At 38.0% G+C, this 19,360-nt stretch overlaps 1 protein-coding gene across 8 annotated transcripts in view; it reads left to right on the forward strand.

The window, feature by feature from the left end:
- Positions 1 to 1,017: 1,017 nt before the first annotated feature.
- Positions 1,018 to 19,360, forward strand: part of IYO (RPAP1-like, carboxy-terminal protein) — a 216,032-nt gene continuing 197,689 nt past the window's right edge. For all 8 annotated transcript variants that reach the window (XR_016364726.1, XR_016364727.1, XM_089831044.1 and 5 more), the window contains exon 1: positions 1,018 to 1,480. Coding sequence is in view for 6 of the 8 variants with exons in the window: in XM_089831044.1 (XP_089687170.1) it covers positions 1,241 to 1,480 (240 nt within the window). In the remaining 2 variants the exon portion in view is untranslated. The remainder of the gene's footprint in view (positions 1,481 to 19,360) is intronic.

The raw sequence follows: 19,360 nt of genomic DNA on the forward strand, positions 1-19,360 counted from the left end.
ATAGGTTGAATAACGGGGGCAAAAGGAAAGGTGGGGTGAAGAGGTTGATGTGGCATAATCCAAATGTAGTAGCATAGTAGATGACATGGGTTTATGACGTGACAAGGAGTAGATAAACACTCAATAAGTAGGTGAGTGCACCCAAGGGTTAACTAAATTGGGATGAAGGAGGCACAGATTGATAAGTGAACATAGTTGACACTGAGCTAACATGGAGAATAGAAGTAGAGAGGTGGAGTATGGGAAGAAGTGTTGTGGAGATTTGAAAAGCCATAGAGGTATGGATGGAGTGACAGGGATGTGCAAAAGGAGGAGGTGAATGAAATGACAAAGAGAAAATTAGGAAGTAGGGAGAAAGTAGTTGACATGACAATGATGACTAGTGTGCAAAGCGAGGGGGAGTTTTAGGTGATGGTGGATGAAGCAAAGAGATAAGGGAGTCCAATGTGATTAGTGGAAGCAATAATACATGGGGGGATAAGGGTTCATTGCTTATGATGGAGTGATAAAGTGCACCGACAAAGTATGCGAGTCATTAAGGATTTGCGCTGGATGGAGAGATAAGGTGCACACATGAATAAGAGACATACAATGACATGCCAAATGGGAGTTATAAGGTTAGGTGCTGGTGTCTTCATGTGAACAACAAGATGAGAGACGTAAGGAGACTCATTGTTATGTGTTTGAGTGCTTGGGAGATATAAGGGAGTGATGTTTGAAGCTATCACATGAATCAATAATAGCAAAGTGCCATACCTAAAATGCCAACAATATAATCACCACAGAAATGGGATCCTCCAAGAATGTGACCACACTGGTTCAAAACTCTAGTAAAAAGCAATTACCAGAGAGAAAAAAAATGATAATAAATATATAAAATATTGACAATCTGCCATTATACCATTTAAAATACTATTGATGAAATTTTATAAATAAGATTAAATTATTGTTAGAATAGATTGAAAATTAATTGAAAACTTGAAATACAATACTTTCGCCCAGCTATTGTGATAAAACACTTCAACATCCGGGAGAGAATTATGAGTGGGGAGTCATTTTTTGGTAATGACGCATTGATGGGCTTGATTATAGAGGAGAGCTCGCATAGCTGCTGTGCATTAGCAAATAAATTCATGTCTTAAAACCCCCTTCCGAAACAGTCAAACTCTCGCGCTTCCAGAACTGAAACACCTAAAACACTGTTCAATTTTATTTGCAAACAAACGATTACAGAGTACCAATGGCGAGTGACCCAAAATCTTCGAAGAAAATTCCAAAAGTAATTCAACTCACAGACGAAATGAAAATCCCCGAGCCTGTAAATTCAACTCCTCAGAAGGCCATTCCAGGAATTCAGAGTTTTAAGCTCATAGGCACCGTCAAAGAAAAGGGTTTCTCCGATGAAAGTAAAGCGAAAATTACGTTTCCAGAGCCAAGGGTCACGCCATTTCCCAAAGCTCGTCATCGCTCAGAAGGCCCGGTAAGAATTATTATTGTTTTGATGAGTGTTTTATGTGTAATTCAGTTTAGTACGTCCGAGTAAACTGCGTTGAAGTCCCAAATAAATGTATCCACACTCACATGGGCTGTCTGCTCACTGGGAGTTAAACCTTGGTCTTTTGCACGGTTGCAATCCTTCTCAGTCACTAAACCACATTCGCAAATTCAAATGTTTCTTTCAAAGCTACTAATTTTACTTCTGTTGAGGGCACTTTAGTTGTTTTAGGAAAGATTAAGGTATCGGTGTAATTTCTTGAAGTTATTGGCGCGAGGCAGTACTACAATTGCACTTCGTGTATTTCTGGATGAAAACTGGTAATTTTAGGTTATCTGTTTGCCTAATTTTTTTTGATGTGCCAGTCAGAAATGAGTAACTTAGAGTGGTTAGACTACGGAAACACTTGCCAGCCTGAGATTAGCTGTAGGGTAGTGATAGATTAACCCATAGTGTTAAGACTCGTCACATGTCGAGAGGGCATATTAATCTACAGTGTTGAGACTCGTCACAAGCCACGGCGGTCTTGGTTATTGTGTTGCTGTAATGTCCCTTATTGGGAACATTAGAAAATTACTAGCCCGACTTATTAAATCACTAAAAGTGACTTTGGAGTTAATCTAAAACTATCTAAAAAGTCACTTTTAATTAATAAGGGGAAAAGGTGACAAGAAAAGATAGAACGCAGTTGAAGAGTCAGCCTCGTTCATTTCAGCATGCTTGGTTTATGATTCAGATTTCAGTTTTCTCTCTTGGAGAGCCTTTTGGTAACCTTCAGCTTTCATCCAGCCTGAGGATGTAAACCCTCGTGCCAGTAGGCTGTGGATGAAAACCCATTGTCCGTAGAGACGTCACACCAAGTGCTCATGTGTGCTTACAGGTTATAATAATAGCTTTACAATCTGACTGTAAAACCGTCTTTAAGATTGGATTTTTGAATGCTAATTATTGTATTGTTGATGTATAATGCAATAACATATTCTGAGGTATCTTATGAGAATCTACTGGTTTATATTCTTGGTTTGTTTTGCATCTTCATCTGTTTATGTTGAGATAAAACTGGGCAAATACCCATTCAGGATATTATAGACTGGATTCCACAGGTTCGGAGATTATTGACTAGTGGTTGCTAGGTCTAGCCAAGTCTGATTAAAATGTCAGAAGAAGAGTAGCAGGAATTAAAATACATTAAAAACCATTATCTCATAATATACTTTAAAACATTGCGACTCTTGGTTATCACCTCGTCTGAGCCAATTCAAATATTAGCTTGGTGAGTACTTTTTTCCTTAATTTTATTTGTTACTCTTGCTTGGTGATTTTGAGATGTTCCTCCTGTTGGATCTTCATGCAGTGGGATCAGGCTTGTAAGTTTTTTGATGGGTGGGAGTTAGGCAATTAAAAGAGAAAAAAGTCGTGTGACTTGAAGGTAGGAGCTTGTGAGATACCCAGAGAAGAAAGCTTCTACTTAAAGCATGGAAATGCTAGTCCATGTGGTCTTTCATTTTGTAAAAACTCTGCCTGGTTATAGCTAAATCAAACATAAATTTCTTTCATAAATCAGCAATTAACATTTTGTCAAAAATTCAAGTTTTCAACAATTATCCTCTACTGTACAAACCCAGGGTTGATTTCAACTGCTTTGTTGTTGGAGTTAAATGATTCTTGTGTTTTTGGGATATATGAGTTTTTGACTTTCTAAGAGTATATCAAATGCTGCTAATTATCAATGAAACTCACAACTAGAAATTTAAAACGGAACCAACTGGCAATTCTGTGATAGACAATTTATTGCTTCAGCAAGTGTGATAATTACAATTTATAATAGAAGGATCTGATAAATCCAGATCTGATTGCAACAAGATGAAATGCCAAGGTTTTGAATAGCTTGAGAGCAGATGGCACTCCTCCAACCTTGCACGTCTTCCTTAGTAGTTGCCCAATCAGTTAGCAGACCCAAATTTCTACACGCAGCCCTCCCAAGTTTGACCTGCACCTACAACTAACAGTCATGCTCAAGCTGCCACATAATTTCTAGCAAGTCACGCCCAAGTTAGCATCCAATGTATGAGGGATGTGGTGCATAGATAATGCTGCTGTTAGCTGATGAAAATGTTAATTAAAGCAACTGCAGATGCAAGACTCAACCACCCAGATATGGTTTGAATTCACACAAGTGAATTGAGATCCAAACCCCTGCTGGTATGCACACGAAATATTAATGCCAGGTAGGGAATTTCAAACGCTGAAGCAGATCATGTAATCACTATAAAATCAGAAAGTAATTGCTGCATTGCATCAAGTAGAATTATAACAAACGCTCAAATACCATCAGATCGAATCTCCTCAATGAGCAATGGCAATACAATCAGATTTCAACCAATGTTGTCTCCCAGCAAGAGGACAAACAGCAGGAAGACATCCAATAATTTCAGACTTGTAATGCTCTAAATTAGATTTGCTACAATTCTCAACACAAACTTCTTCCAAAGCAACAGACACAGAAATGGAAGACTAAAATAACTTTCAGTAATCCACTATACCTCAGCAGTGGGAACAAACCAATTAGCTTCAAACCCTTATACCACAGCAAGGGCATTAAAAATCAGAACCTCAGAAATGTCACTAGGACAACAAAAACAAATAAAATAATTAGATAATCGAATGCCTTTTCCTTTACAATGAGCTCATATTTATAATCCCTTGTTGACAAAAGCTTCCCAAAAGAACTCAACTTCATAACTGTGAAAGTTTTCCAAAAGAACACAGCTCTTGAAACTTTCCAACACAACTCTTTTAGTAACATTTAATACTTGGCTTAGGCATATAATTAATAAAATAAATGGCCCCTTCCGATGATGACTCACCCCTTAACTTAAGTGAAATTATAAAGCTAAATTATAACTTTATAATAAGCCATTTGATGATTTAATAATAATTTGGCCACTAAGAATATAATAACTCTCAAAATACTCATCATTTAAATATACCATCTGAAATAGGAGTCACCCCTATTATTTCTCGATGTGACTAATTGCACTTTCCAAAAATAGAAAGGGTCCATCTCAATCAACACTTGATTTACCACAAATAGTAATTATACAAAATTAAGCCCAAATGAAGTCCAATCTGAGCCAAACGAAGACCAACCTGTAGCTTATGGAATTGTGGAGAATACAAGACCCTCCTAAGCCAAGCCACTGCCTCAGAAGACCCTCTATCCATAATAATTATCCTACGAGGATCACAATAATAGGCTAATCTCTCAAACTCGGATGCTACCAAAAATGGGGACATTACAGTCCTCCCTCCCTAAGATTGCTTGTCTGCAAGAAATCCTCGAAACAAAATGAACGTCACAGTCCACCAGATCCCAAGGGTAGACCTGCGTGCTATCCCTGTAGTGCACACGCAACTCTTGTAGCACCAACACCCAAATAATGAACATCACCATCAAAAATCATCCGAAAACTGACCCTAGACACTGATGAAGGCAACAACTCATCATAACTCAACCCAACTGAAATGCCAACTATGTCCACACTTGAGTCCCCATCAAAATTACACTCACACCCAACTGCATTGTGGAGACAGTAACAACCATAAGTACTTGAATCACTATCATCAACTCCAACCATTTATAAAGTGTCCTGGGTGGGTTGATCTTGCAAGTTGTCTAACTTGCAGCTGTTGATCCCATCTACAAAAGATGGAGCTACCCTATCCCATAATGGATGGTATGAAACTGGGGCAACCCACAACGATCAAATGCTCTACTTGTGGGTCAAACAAAAAGTGATGAGCACTCCTTACAGTGTAATGTTGATAAAAACTCCCAATCTCTGTAAGGGCTCATCAATACCAGTCTGGGAATCAGAAGATGGCTCCAATCTCTGACTCCAAACTACCAGTCGAGCAGGATCCTAGGCAATCCTCTCAGCAAACCAAGCCTTGAAATCCCTGTGGGGAAGCATAGTAGATAGAGTCTCTACAATCTTTCCCACCAACTTTTGAATAGCACGAGAGACTCAGATGAGAGTACCCTTTAGACACTTTGTTTGAATTCTCCCGCACATTTGAACTGTCCAATAGATACTCCATGAATGACTTTGGGCAGTAGAAATTATATGTGGAAGCATCAATCTACTTCCTTGCGACCCACAGCCAATCCCTCTGAAAATGTGGCATTGCCAACTACCCAATGCCATCAACTGTACGAGATGAAGAAGTAGATTCGCTTCCAACAGAAAGAAGAAAATCAACATGGGAGATCGACTCCACTAATGCTCTTACCTCATCCATACCTACTGCACTCATATCCTGGACAGATGTGTCAACCACATCATCACGTCCCTCATCCCCAACCATGGAAGCAAACTCTCCACCAACTACAATATGTAACTGAACAAGGCCTAGGGCTAGTGTCTATTGTACTCACTCTAACTTCATGGTAACCTCATCCAAATGTGACTGTGACTCCTAAAGAGCCAACTGAGTATACTAAATAGAGTTAACAGTCACCTCAAGCTCCTGGGTTAGCTTAGCCACCTCTTCCTCTTTCCCTAACAATGTCTCATAACAGGTGTTACCCCACTCTAGAAGGTAATCCCTGTCATCAACTAACTGAGTGTAACTATGCTTCAAGATCCTGACAGCCTCTCGAAGTGCATGAATCTGTGCTAGGGAAAGACTACTATCACTTTGCTCATCTGACATAGGAGCATTTGATAGATAACATCATAATGTTCGAGAGCTGAAAAAATGTCACTATCACTCACCTTTAGCTGATTGGTTACATGATGCCTCTGTAACCCTTGACTCCTATGCAAGTTCTGTTGGTGTAAATAAGTATTTACTATTTACACTTTACTTTAGTTTACTTAGGTTAATGCATTTTCATATTAGTTGTCATGTAAACACCTAGGAGTTTGCATATTTATATAAGTTGTCATGTAGACAACGCAGTAGTTTGCACTCCAATTGAGCACATGTTGTCTACTACATCTCTTTATGAGATACACCTTTGCATTCTTATCCTCTAATTGTTGCACGTACATTCATGCATAATGGAGGATAATCCACTCTTGGTGGACATGTGCTTAGTTGTTATGCTTATCTCTTTGCTGACTCCTAGTCATATCAATTGCTTTTATATACAAGGCACTTCTTTGATGTAATTATCTAATTATATGATTAATCCAATTATCTAGTTAATCCAATTATTTGATCAATCCATTCTCCTTTGATCATAGCTTCTCTCTCTTGTGCTATCTCTTGAGCTTCTAGATCTTGGCGTTTCATTCTTTCCTTAGACAAATTTTTACATGGTATCAGAGCTATACCAAATTCTTACATGGTATTAGAGCCACATGAGTTTCATTGCATAGCCATTGGAGATATTGTTTTTGCAGGTTAAGATTGGAGCTTGCTGGTGCAATTCAAATGTTGGCATCACATTTAGAAGGTCAAAAAACCCCTAAATCGACTTTTGTTTCATCAAAATTAGACATCTGAGGTGAAATTTAGAGTCATTTGATTTTTGGAGGTGCGATGGCGGCGATTCAGGAAAAATAATCACAGAGGTGATTTTCAAACAGTGATATCTCCCTCATACAGACTCTTTTTTTCAAGCAATTTTTTTTGTTTTGGAGTAGAATTTCGTGATCTCACATTGGTGCTGGTTGTTTGAGATATCTGTTCCTGAGTTTTTCTGAAAATTGCAAATCCTGATTTTTACAACTTCAGAGGCTTCATTCGGGCTCATATGGACACATATTCAGGTGCTATTTTTTTTGAAAGTGCATATTTTTTTTACTTTCTAGATCTGGTATCAGTTTGGAGTAATTTTGAATAGACATAGTACTTTCAGAATTTGGTCATTTTTGGTCTGTTTTGGCACTTTTAATTAATTAGATCCTTGAGAGGTCTTTTGTCTTATCTCGTTGAGTCTGATATAGCTTCATATTTGTTGTTGTAACTATCAAAATCAGAAGTCCACTTTGGTTCATTTTGACAAGTGGAAATTGTACATGCACTAAGTATAAAGTGCCAAAATCATCCATTTAGGGGGGTTTCTTTGATTAAGTGATTTGGGGGGGTGTCTCGAGTGTTTGCACTTCTCTTTCTCTTGTGTTCTTTTATTTTGCATCATGGGTTCTTTTAGGTTTTCACTTTTAACTCCACATAATTATGCTACATGGAAAATTAGAGCATGAAGATGTTTGTGGAACCATGGTTGCACCATTTGATCCTAATAAACTAAATGAATGGAATCATAACAATAAGGTTGCTATTGGTACTTTGAGGAAGTATGTACATGAAGATCTTATCTTCCATATTGATAATTGTAAAATAGTAAAGGAAGCATGGGATAAGTTTGCTAGCTTGTATGCAAAAGTAAAAAAAGCTAGGGGTTTTGAACTCGATGAAAATCTCATGTCATTAGATCCAAAGAAGTTTGACACAATTCAAGACTATATCACCAAGGTACATGAGCTAAGGTCAATGGTTAAGGATTGTGGAATTACCATAGAGGATGAAAAATTGATCTATAATTTGATGAGAAAACTTCCTCTAGAGTATGCATCATTTGTTTCTAGCTTCAACACTCATAAGTTGACCTTAGGTTCTTCCTACACTATGCTTTCATTTGATTCTTTCACAGAGATGTTGATGGTAGAACAATCAAATTTGATGAGCATGGGGATTCTTAAGTCTTCAAAGTCCAAAGCATTGGTGGCTAGTAAAGGGAATCAAGGAAACGGGTCTAACAAGAAGCATAAATCATGGCAACAAAATTCACAACAAGAGAAAGAACACTCAACCTCCTCACCACAAGACAACTCCAACAACAAGGGAAAATCATCCAAGAAGGATTTGCTTACTTGTGCATATTGCAAGAAGAATGGACATGAAGAACATCATTGTTAGAAGAAGGAGATAGATGAACTCAAGAGTCTTCTTAAGAAGAATCAAATTGGTCTACCATCAAGAATGACTATTTCATCATCTTCTTCACATTTAGATTTTGATAAAGGAAAGGATAACATGGGCAAAGGTCAAGCTTTAATAGTTACTTCATGTCAAGATTCAGGGAGATGGCTTCTAGATTCAGGGGCTTCTCATCATATGGCATCTTCACAGTCTATGTTTTCATCATTTGATCCATGTCATACTCCACCTATTGTGATGGGAAATCATACTTACATGAATGTGATTGGAAAAGGAACTATTGATAAGAGGGAGGGATATTGCAAAGATGTGTTGTGTGTACCTCACCTAAGTCATAATCTTCTTCCCATCTATCAGCTCACTCATGGAGATAGTAGAAGGACTGTGGAATTCACACCTGATTCAATTTTTATCAGAGACTTGGAGACTAGAGAGATCATTGCTACAGGGGTGGTTCATGCATCTAGGCTATACTACTTCTCAGACTTTGGTCATGTGATGATAGTGATTTCTCAGCAGATTTTGATCATACTTCTAGTGTTGATTCAAACTTTGAGGAGAACTTTGGCTACTTGGACTTGGGTGTTTTCACATGTGATCAAGTTCTAGAGTCATTGATTTCTTCTCCTCCTATTGATATTGCATCTATTGTTGTTCTTGATGATAGTTGTATTCACATAGCCATGGATTCAAGTGATTCAGTGCAGTAGGATATTCATTGTCTTCTAGACTCAGTTCCATGGGATGACTACTTGACAGACATTTCCAGTTTGTTTGTAGAGTCCTATATTGTAGATTTGGGAGACACTATTGATGACATTCATCTTCTCTTTGGTGAAGATGATCCTTTTTTAGTTGTTGTGAGGGAGCATGATGACCCTCATCTTCATTCTCTACTTGATCAGTCTTTCGAGGTTGACATGATGGTAGATCCTTTGATACAACAGTTGGAGGAGGTCACTTTCTTTTCAGAGGAGATATTTGGGTCTTTGATACATGTTTTGCATTCATCCTCAGTTGAGCCTGATTTATCTTATTCAACAGAGTGGCATAATACACATGATTTGGAGGAGGCACCTTTCAGTATTTGACATGGGGACACTTGAGCAGGTTTCAGAGATTTCATATATTTTGAGATTTCTTCCTATAGATGGGAGAGGCTTCATTGGTACACCTTTGGTACTATTTCTTCCTAAGGGGAGGAATGCTGTTCTACACTCATGGCATAGTTTCTAGATTGAGCCTAGAGCATCTACCATTGGTGTACATTCTACATTCAGGGGAGGTTACTTGGTCTATCTTCCTCTTCTTCTCTCTTATGGGAGGGATTTTTTCTCACATGAGGTCTTCTTCTCTCTCATTTTTTTTTATTCTACTTATCTCTCTTTTTGGAGGGGGGTTTTTCCCATGCGTTTTCCCCTTTTTCTCCGCTTTATGAGAGATTGCATTGCATATCTTTTGCACTTGCAATTTGTACATGGGTACCTAACATGGCCTAGTAGTTGGGACCCATCTTGCATTATTATATAGCTTTTGTGAGCTTAAGTACATTCTCCTAAGTTGCACTTAAGGGGGGTGTTGGTGTAAATAAGTATTTACTATTTACACTTTATTTAAATTTACTTAGGTTAATGCATTTTCATATTAGTTGTCATGTAGACACCTAGGAGTTTGCATATTTATATGAGTTGTCATATAGATAACACAGTAGTTTGCACTCCAATTGAGCACATGTTGTCTACTACATCTCTTTATGAGATACACTTTTGCATTCTTATCCTCTTATTGTTGCACGTACATTCATGAACAATGGAGGATAATCCACTCTTGGTGGACATGTGCTTAGTTGTTATGCTTATCTTTTTGCTGAATCCTAGTCATATCAATTACCTTTATATACAAAGCACTTCTTTGATGTAATTATCCAATTATTTGGTTAATCCACTTATTTGATCAATCCATTCTCCTTTGATCATAACTTGTCTCTCTTGTGCTATCTCTTGAGCTTCTAGATCTTGGCATTTCATTCTTTCCTTAGACAATTTTTTACATGGTATTAGAGCTATACCAAATTCTTACATGGTATCAGAGCTATATTAAATTCTTACAAGTTCTATGTTTCACTAACTGCAGTGCGGTAGGAAATTGAATCAGAACTACTTACCACAAGATCGCTCACTGCATGTGTGCTATTGTACTCACACACCTTTGCATCCAAGATACAACTACTTAGTACCTCAACCAGCGCCTCATCTAAAGAAATGAAAGTCCTTGTAGTATCAATCTCCTTGCATGCCTCAACTTCCACCTCAATAGTAAAATCCTAAAACCATTGATCCTGGGACCCATCCAAAACCTCCTCAAAGTCATTAGCTGATACCTGGCAAGGGATATCATACTCAGTGTAGCTCATAGCATCATCAAATGGATCATTAGATGTGTCCATACTATCTGCATCCACATCTCTTGACTTTGTTGCAACACCCATATCACTAACATCACAATTGGGTGGCTCCATACGTGCCTCAATCCCACCTAAGGAAGCAACTGCCTCTTGCACTAGAGGAACAGTACGATAGCTAACATATAAGTCTCCAATAACAACTCCCTCCTAGGGAGAGTCTGAACAGTTAGTGACAACTACAACATCAACTACCTCTGAACTAACCATAGTGATTGCTTTGGGAGCCTTAACTTGCTAAAACTCAGTGTTGCTATCCACCTAGGGCATTGACACATCCACATGTCCCTGTGAAATAAGTCCATCATCATCACTGCGGATAGGACTAGTAGGTGCCGTACTAAATATAGGTACATCTGCATCATGGGCACTTGTTGGGGAAGATTCAAGCTTCCTTCATTGTAACCTCGATCTTGACCTTCTAAAGGCAGAAACCATATATCTCGCTGCCCTCTCAACTGTCTTTGGATCCGACAAGCTCCCTGCCAATCTCTGTTGATGAAGCTTAAGTTTCTCCATACTTTCCTGCAAAGCATTCATTTTCGCACTAACTTCCTCATTACTCCACCAACTTCTAGAGTTGTCTTTCCTCCTATGTCTCTCCATGGCTAGAAAATGCTAGAGTGCTGGTCACTCCAAATGCAGCAACAAATCTGAAAATAAAATAACTTTTCTACCCCACAAGATGACAGGTAACTGCTCTGATACCACTGTAATAACCTTGCTTGGTTATAGCTAAATTAAACATAAATTTCTTTCACAAATCAACAATTAGCATTTGGTCAAACATTTAGCAATTATCCTCTACTGTACAGACCCAAGGTTGATTTCAACTGCTTTGTTGTCAGAGTTAAATGATTCTTGTGTTTTTGGGATATATGAGTTTTTGACTAAGAGTATATCAAATGCTGCTAATTATTAATGAAATTCACAGCTAGAAATTTAAAACTGAACCAACTAGCAATTCTATGATAGACAAAATTGCTTCAGCAAGTGTGATTATTACAATTTATAATTGAAGAAGCTGATAACTCCAGATCTGATTGCAACATGATGAAATGCCAAGGTTTTGAATAGCTTGAGAGCAGATGGCACTCCTCCAACCTTGCACGTCTTCCTTAGTAGTTGCCCAATCAGTTAGCAGACCCAAATTTCTCCACGCAGCCCTCCCAAGTTTGACCTGCACCTACAACTAACAGTCACACCCAGACTGCCAGATAATCTCCAGCAAGTTACGCTCAAGTTAGCATCCAATGTATGAGTGATGTGGTGCATAGATAATGCTGCCATTAGCTGATGAAAATGTCAATTAAAGCAACTGCAGATGCAAGACTCAACCGCCCTGATATGGTGTGAATTCACAAAAGTGAATTGAGATCCAAACCCCCACTGATATGCACACAGAATATTAATGCCAGGTAGGGAATTCAAGTGCTGAAGCAGATCATGTAATCACTATAAAATCAGAAAGTAACTGCATCAAGTAGAATTATCACAAATGCTCAAATACCATGTGGATCGAATCTCCTCAATGGGCAATGGCAATACAATCAGATTTCAACCAATGTTGTCTCCCAGCAATAGGACAAATAGCAGGAAGACATCCAATAATTTTAGACTTGCAATGCTCTAAATTTGACTTGCTACGATTCTCAATACAAACTTCTTCCAAAGCAACAGGCGCACAGAAATGGAAGTCTAAAATAAGTTTCCGTAATCTACTATACCTCAGCAGTGGAAACAAACCAATTAGCTTCAAACCCTTATACCACAGCAAGGCCATTAAAAATCAGAACCTCAGAAATGTCACTAGGACAACAAAAGCAAATAAAATAATCAAATAATTGAATGTCTTTTCTTTTACAATGAGCTCATATTTATAATCCCTTGTTGACAAAAGCTTCCCGAAAGAACTCAACTTCATAACTTTGAAAGTTTTCCAAAAGAACTCAGCTCTTGAAACTTTCCAACATAACTCTTTTAGTAACATTTAATACTTGGCTTAGGCATATAATTAATTAAATAAATGGCCCCTTCCGATGATGACTCACCCCTTAAGTGAAATTATAAAGCTAAATTATAACTTTATAATAAGCCATTTAATAATTTAATAATAATTTTGCCACTAAAAATATAATAATCACCAAAATACTCATCATTTAAATATGCCGTTTGAAATAGGAGTCACCCCTGTTATTTCTTGATGTGATCAATTGCACTTTCCAAAAATAGAAAGGGTCCATCTCAATCAATATCGATTTACCACAAATAGTAAGTACACAAAACTAAGCCCAAACGAAGGGTCTATGAGGATCACAATAATAGGCTAATCTCTCAAACTCTGATGCTACAAAAAATGGGGATATTACACATTTGTATGTGTCACTGTTTGCTAATGCAATGTTAATTTGACTAAATATTAGTTTGAGGATATATTTTAGCATGGCACTGTCAATTGATGAAGCTCACTGACAATTTGAGGCACTGGAGGTCTGAACCGCAGCTTAGAGGAGTGCAACACTGCCTTAAGGCAATAGAACATTAGAAGAGTGAGACACCATTCTTGGCATGGTGAATGCATATCCTTGAATTCAGAAATATGATGCTTTGCACATCCATGCACATTATAGCTGCCAAGCAACTTCTGTAATAGCTAAATTTGGACAGCGAAGTAGGAGAAATGCATTAAAAGTTATAACATAAACATCCAATCCAAACAAAACTAAATTGCACCTCTGTTAGAGCAAAGGCGGCATTAAAACAATAAGAAAGTAAAGCAATAAACACTAGCATTACTCCTCTGTGATTTTGAAGGTACTCTTGGATGAGAGGTGGAAGTGATTGCTTTATGCATTGACTGTTCTTTCTTGGAAATTTCCTAATTTGACAGCGTATATGTTACTTCTTGTTGTGGTTGTTTTTCCCTTTGCATAGGGGTATTTCTATAGATTCTTGGTATCTGATTGTGATGGATGGATGGCTAGGATTGTATTGCATGTAAGGATAACAAGGCTTGAGACATGGAGGGATAAGATGAGATCAAGTTGATGGAGAGTTGAGATATCCTTAATTTGCACATGGAAGGGAGAGGCATAAGTGGAGGTCTGAATTGAGGGTGATTGGAGGAGAGAACTTGAGTTGAGATGAATGTTTAAGATATTCTTAAATTTGAATGGAGGGTGGAGATGAAAAAGCTGTCTTTTTGGATTCTAATGGTGAGGCAGTTTTTTAAATTTTTTTTCATTTTATTTAGATGAGAGGAAAAAGGAAGAATGTGCTTTAGCCTAAATGATCATATCAAATAAGTATGTCTTAATTAGTTGATTGAAAGAAGGTTAGACCAATTATTTAAATGATTGGTTTAATTAATTAGTGCATGGGAGAGGCTAGACTAATTGAATGAATAAATCTTATTTAATTATATAGTGGCAAAAAATTGGTCTAACTAATTAAATAGCAAAATAAATTTAAATAACGAGGAATAACCTAACCGGTTAAAAATAAAAGTTATTCAATTAATTAGTGATGGTTAATTAGCCTAATTAATTAAATTAGCAATGAGATGAATGAATGAATGAAGCTTTTAATATGTCCATGAGGCCAAAGCAGCCTATGGGACCCCCCACCCCCCCCAGAAAAAGCAAACACCTAAGAATAAGGTGATAGAACAAGTTCCTGTAACTTAGTGAGGTTAGTTCATCATTGCGACCCTCGTGAGCTAACACTTAGATTTGAGGATCTATGTTAAGTGACTTGCTATTTATAGGAAGTCAATTCTGGCACGGTTACTATTTTTAGCAATACAGTTGAGACACTTGGTGATTGGCAGTTGCAGTGTTTGATTGGGTCATTTAATGGAGCTTTATATTATAAGTTATTTATTATCTTAATGAATGACTATCATTATAATGTTATAATTTGAGTGTGTAAGTGAATCGTCTTTAATGAAAAGTGTGAGGAAAAATCCAAGTTTGATTTTGTAATAATAAAGGATCACATGGAGAAAAACAACCCATTCCATGACATTTGATTTTTATTCATTTTGTGATCTACATGGGTTTCAGTGTTGGTTTCTTGTGAGGACTGATTCCTCTACCTGCTGTTGCACTTTGAGCCATTCAAATATATGGTGAATTATGTCCTGTTTACTGAGGTTTAATACTCTAATCAGATTTGGTAATTTGGTACTGTTGTATACCAAATTATCCTTCAAACTGCTGTGATTTTCTTCAAGGAAGAATGTTGATTTTGGATGCCATAAATTCTATCTTTGTTGATTTTGGATGCCATAAATTCTATCTTTTTGTACTGTTCCAAACTGTTGTTTGAAGGCATTTGATGAAGCTGTTGGCGTTTTCTACCTGCAAATTTAGTATTGTTGGGCAGCCAAATCTGTAGGTGATGTAGGGAAATTTGAGGCAGCCCAACCCTGTCAAAAGCTCCTATCTTGCTTGCTACAGCAGCGGCTAAGCTAATCTAGAGGTTGCATTTGGAGTTACTAGACCCATGCTGCAAGTTGCTGGCAACGTTAGCATAAGGCTGGGAGTGTTAGGAGTTGGCGTGGGAATCCTAGGTCTGCTGCAACAAGTATATTGAATGTCAACATTCATCCAGGTTTTACAATTTCTTCATTTGCCTTGAGTATTATATGCAATAATTGCCTCTATTAAAATTACAATTGGAATTCTGAATTGGTAAGCAATATCAGTTGTTTCATTTCATGCTTTTTTTTCCAATACTTGCATATATTCTGAAAATCCAAAAACTTATATTCAAAAACCAAGAAAAGCAAAAACTACAAGAAAATGAAAACATTATTCAACATTACATTAGTGTGAGCCAGCAGGGCTTGTACAATGGTATCAGAGCGGTTTCTTGCTAGCCTGTAGAGAATTGGGTTTCAACATGACATAGAGATTCATACTTGGTATGCACTACACCCACAGAGGTCATAATTCTCCGCTTTGTGATGGAGAACCTGAGATATAGTTTGGCAGCATAGGTGACGGGTGAGGTGGTTCTGCTGGTACAGGTTACATGGATGTTGGCATTGGTTCTAATATTGATAGGTAGGCCAGGGAGACACTTAGAGACCTTGCACATGGTCAGCACCATGTTGTTGATGTGTTGCAACAACTGTTTGATACTTTGCAGTGCATTGCACTCCCTACAGGATGGAGTAGAGAAAGAGGCACTGGCAGTGATTCCATTAGTTTGCATAGGTGCAGAGCTGATAACAAGTCTAGAGTTGAGGACATGATTGACAAGATTGGACACATAGGTGTTTATGATAGGCCCCAACGATCTACTTTTGTGAGACGAGGTTGACGTGGTGAGTACTAAGATTGAGGCCATGCCATTTTTTGATGATGATGTACACTACATTGAGTGGGGTGCTCTTTTGCAGGTCATCAAGAAAAATCTAAACTTTGATAGATTTCTGACACAAGAGTGGGAGCATAGTAGAGGTAGGCCTACTCCTGAGAGAAAAAGGCCTAGACAAACTAATTTGAGAGAGCCAGCTAACAAGATGACCTTGACACACTTTGATGGCAGTGGCAAGGTTACAACATGAGCTTGGGTTCATAGGCTTGATACATATCTTGCATTGTGTCGTATGATTGAGGAGGACACTATTTGCTTTGTTGTCTGCATTTGACGAAGTAGCTCATGATTACTGGTACCATGGGCTTGTTTCACTAGATCACGGTCAGATAGTTTCCAATAAGGAGTTTGTTGACAGGTTGGTAGAGAGGTTTGATAGGAAGGTCCCCGAGACTTACTTTAGAGAGCTAGCATAGTTGAGACAGACATGTTGCCTTGAGGTCTTTATTAGTGAGTTTCAACGGCTATCTATGATGTTTTTGAGAGGAGACAAGTCATGCCTTTTATTGAGAGTTTAATTGAGCCACTCAGAGGGTGGGTTAAGTCTTTGGATCCACCTACCATGTTGGAGGCAATGAAAAAAGCAAGGAATCTTGAGTCATCTACTCCATGAGGCAAGTTTGCTTCGAAGCCCACTACTTAATCATATGATACGGAAGCCCCTAAGAGACATGATAGAGCTGATTCTAAGCGTCTTATGGCAGCCCCTTTAGATCAAGAGACACTGAATTATCTAAGGATGAGGAGATTGCACTTTTATTGTAGAGGGCCCTATGATGACAAACATGATTACCCTATGAAGCCTGAGAATAGAAATAAGATGATGGAGTGTTTCTATGATGATGAAGATAGCTCTGATTTTTTTGGACAAGTTGATTATGAGTATGAGACACATGAGGCTTCAGGTGATGGGGATGAGGTGATAGATGATTCTATCCTCAAGGTAGTTTGCCTTTCCAACATGATAAAGGAAAGTGCTTTTTAGGATGCATGGACTCTTGGCTGGACAACATGTTATTGCTGTCTTTGATACAGCTGCTATACATAATTTAATTGACTCACATTTGGTTGCCAAGAGAGGGATTAAGATAGAAGACTATGAGGGACTGAGAGTACAGGTGGCTGATGGTCACACCCTTAGATGTAATAAGATGATTTTTGAGCTTCCCATGAAGCTAAATAATTATTCTTTAAAGGCAGATTTTTATGTGGTAGACATGGGCAGCACTGATGTGGTACTTGGCATTAGTTTACCCTTAGGTGTAATAAGATGATTTTTGAACTTCCTGTAAAGCTAAATAATTTTTCTTTTAAGATAGTTTTTTTTATATGGTAGACATGGGCAACATTGATGTGGTACTTGGCATGAGTTGGTTGCAGACCATTGAGGATATTTATATCAGCACAAAAAAGATGGAGATGAGATTTATTAAGGATGACAAAACACACATCTTTAAGGCCATTAGGAATAGTAATTTGAAGGTGATTTCTTTTAGGCGTATGCAACATCTAGTACGACATAATGACATAGTTGATTGGGCAACAAAGTTTATGATGTTGCCTATATTAGATGGGACAGATAAGCCAACCTATCACCTAGATTTTCAGCAATTGGAAACTAAATAGTCTAAAGTGTTTAGTGACATACCACCTAGCAGACTACTTGATGGAGGGATAGAGCACATTATTGAGCTAGAGGAAGAGGAAGATACTAAGTCCGTTATGATTCTCCTGACCGGTACTCGAAGCGGCTTAAGGATGAGATAAAGAAGATAATACAGGAACTGTTCGTTATGGGACATATTGGGCTGAGTAAGTCACCTTTTGCTTCATTAGATGTTTTGGTAAAGAAAAAGGATGGGATGCTTAGAATGTGCATTGATTATTGGATGTTGAATAGGAAAATATTTTAGAATCGACAACTTATTCCACGGATTGATGAGCTATTTGGTGAGCTGCATTTGGCATGTTACTTCAAAATCGATTTGAGATTAGGATGTCATCGGATTAGAGTCAGAGAGTAGGATGTGGTGAAGACAACATTCAAGTATCACTGTGGCCACTTTGAGTCTCTAGCCATGCCCTTTGGCTTTGACTAATGCCCAGCGACATTCCAATCTACTATGAACAAAGTCTTCCATAGTCAACTCAAAGATTTGGTATAGTGTTATTTGATGACATATTTGTTTATAGTAAGACTTGGGATGATCGTATAGCACACTTAGATACAATATTGGATATTCTTGATAGGGTTTCCTTGTATGCCAAGGAGTCCAAATGTGCATTAGCCATGATTGAGTTACTTTAGCTTGGACACATCATCAGTGTAGTGGGAGGTCGCACAGTCTCTGATAAGGCTTGTACTATACTAGATTGGCCTACATTGAAAAACCTGACACAAGTCAGAGGTTTCATTTGGTTGTTTTCTTTCTATCGTAGATTTGTGATAGATTTCTCTCGACATGCAACTCCCCTTACTAATCTGACCCTTTAGGGTGCATTTGAGTGGATTGCTAAGGCACACAAGTGCTTTGAGAAGTTCAAGCATATTCATGTCCAGTTGGAGCATTGCCAAATTTCACGAGGCAATTCTAGTTGCATTGTGATGCCTTAGGTGAGGACATTGGTACCATTCTTTCTGAGGATTGCCATCCCATTGCATTTGAGAGTAGGAAGCTTAGGGGTCTTAAGAGATCATTCAGTGTATATGATAAGGAGATGTTGGTCATTATGCATGCCTTGGCCAAACTCAAGTAATATTTAGCGGCGAGTATATTTTGCATTAAAATAAATCACAATAGCATGGAGCATTTCCTTGGAAAATGAAATCTTAATGAGAGGCAACAAAAGTAGGTTAGTAAGCTACAGTCCTATGATTTTGATATCTCCAGCATTAAGGGTACACAAAATGTAGTAGTTCATGCTCTCTCACGGAGACCCCACTTGTGTGTGATTACATAGATAGTTGAGGATTGGAGACACTTGATCATTGCAGAGTATGCCAGAGATCAATGGATAGATGATATTGTTGATTGTAGCATACAAGACAACAATTATACGCTTGCAAA

Source organism: Cupressus sempervirens, chromosome 5, assembly GCF_028749045.1.
Source record: "Cupressus sempervirens isolate cs-2001-9-10 chromosome 5, ASM2874904v1, whole genome shotgun sequence".
NCBI classification, from domain to species: domain Eukaryota; kingdom Viridiplantae; phylum Streptophyta; class Pinopsida; order Cupressales; family Cupressaceae; genus Cupressus; species Cupressus sempervirens.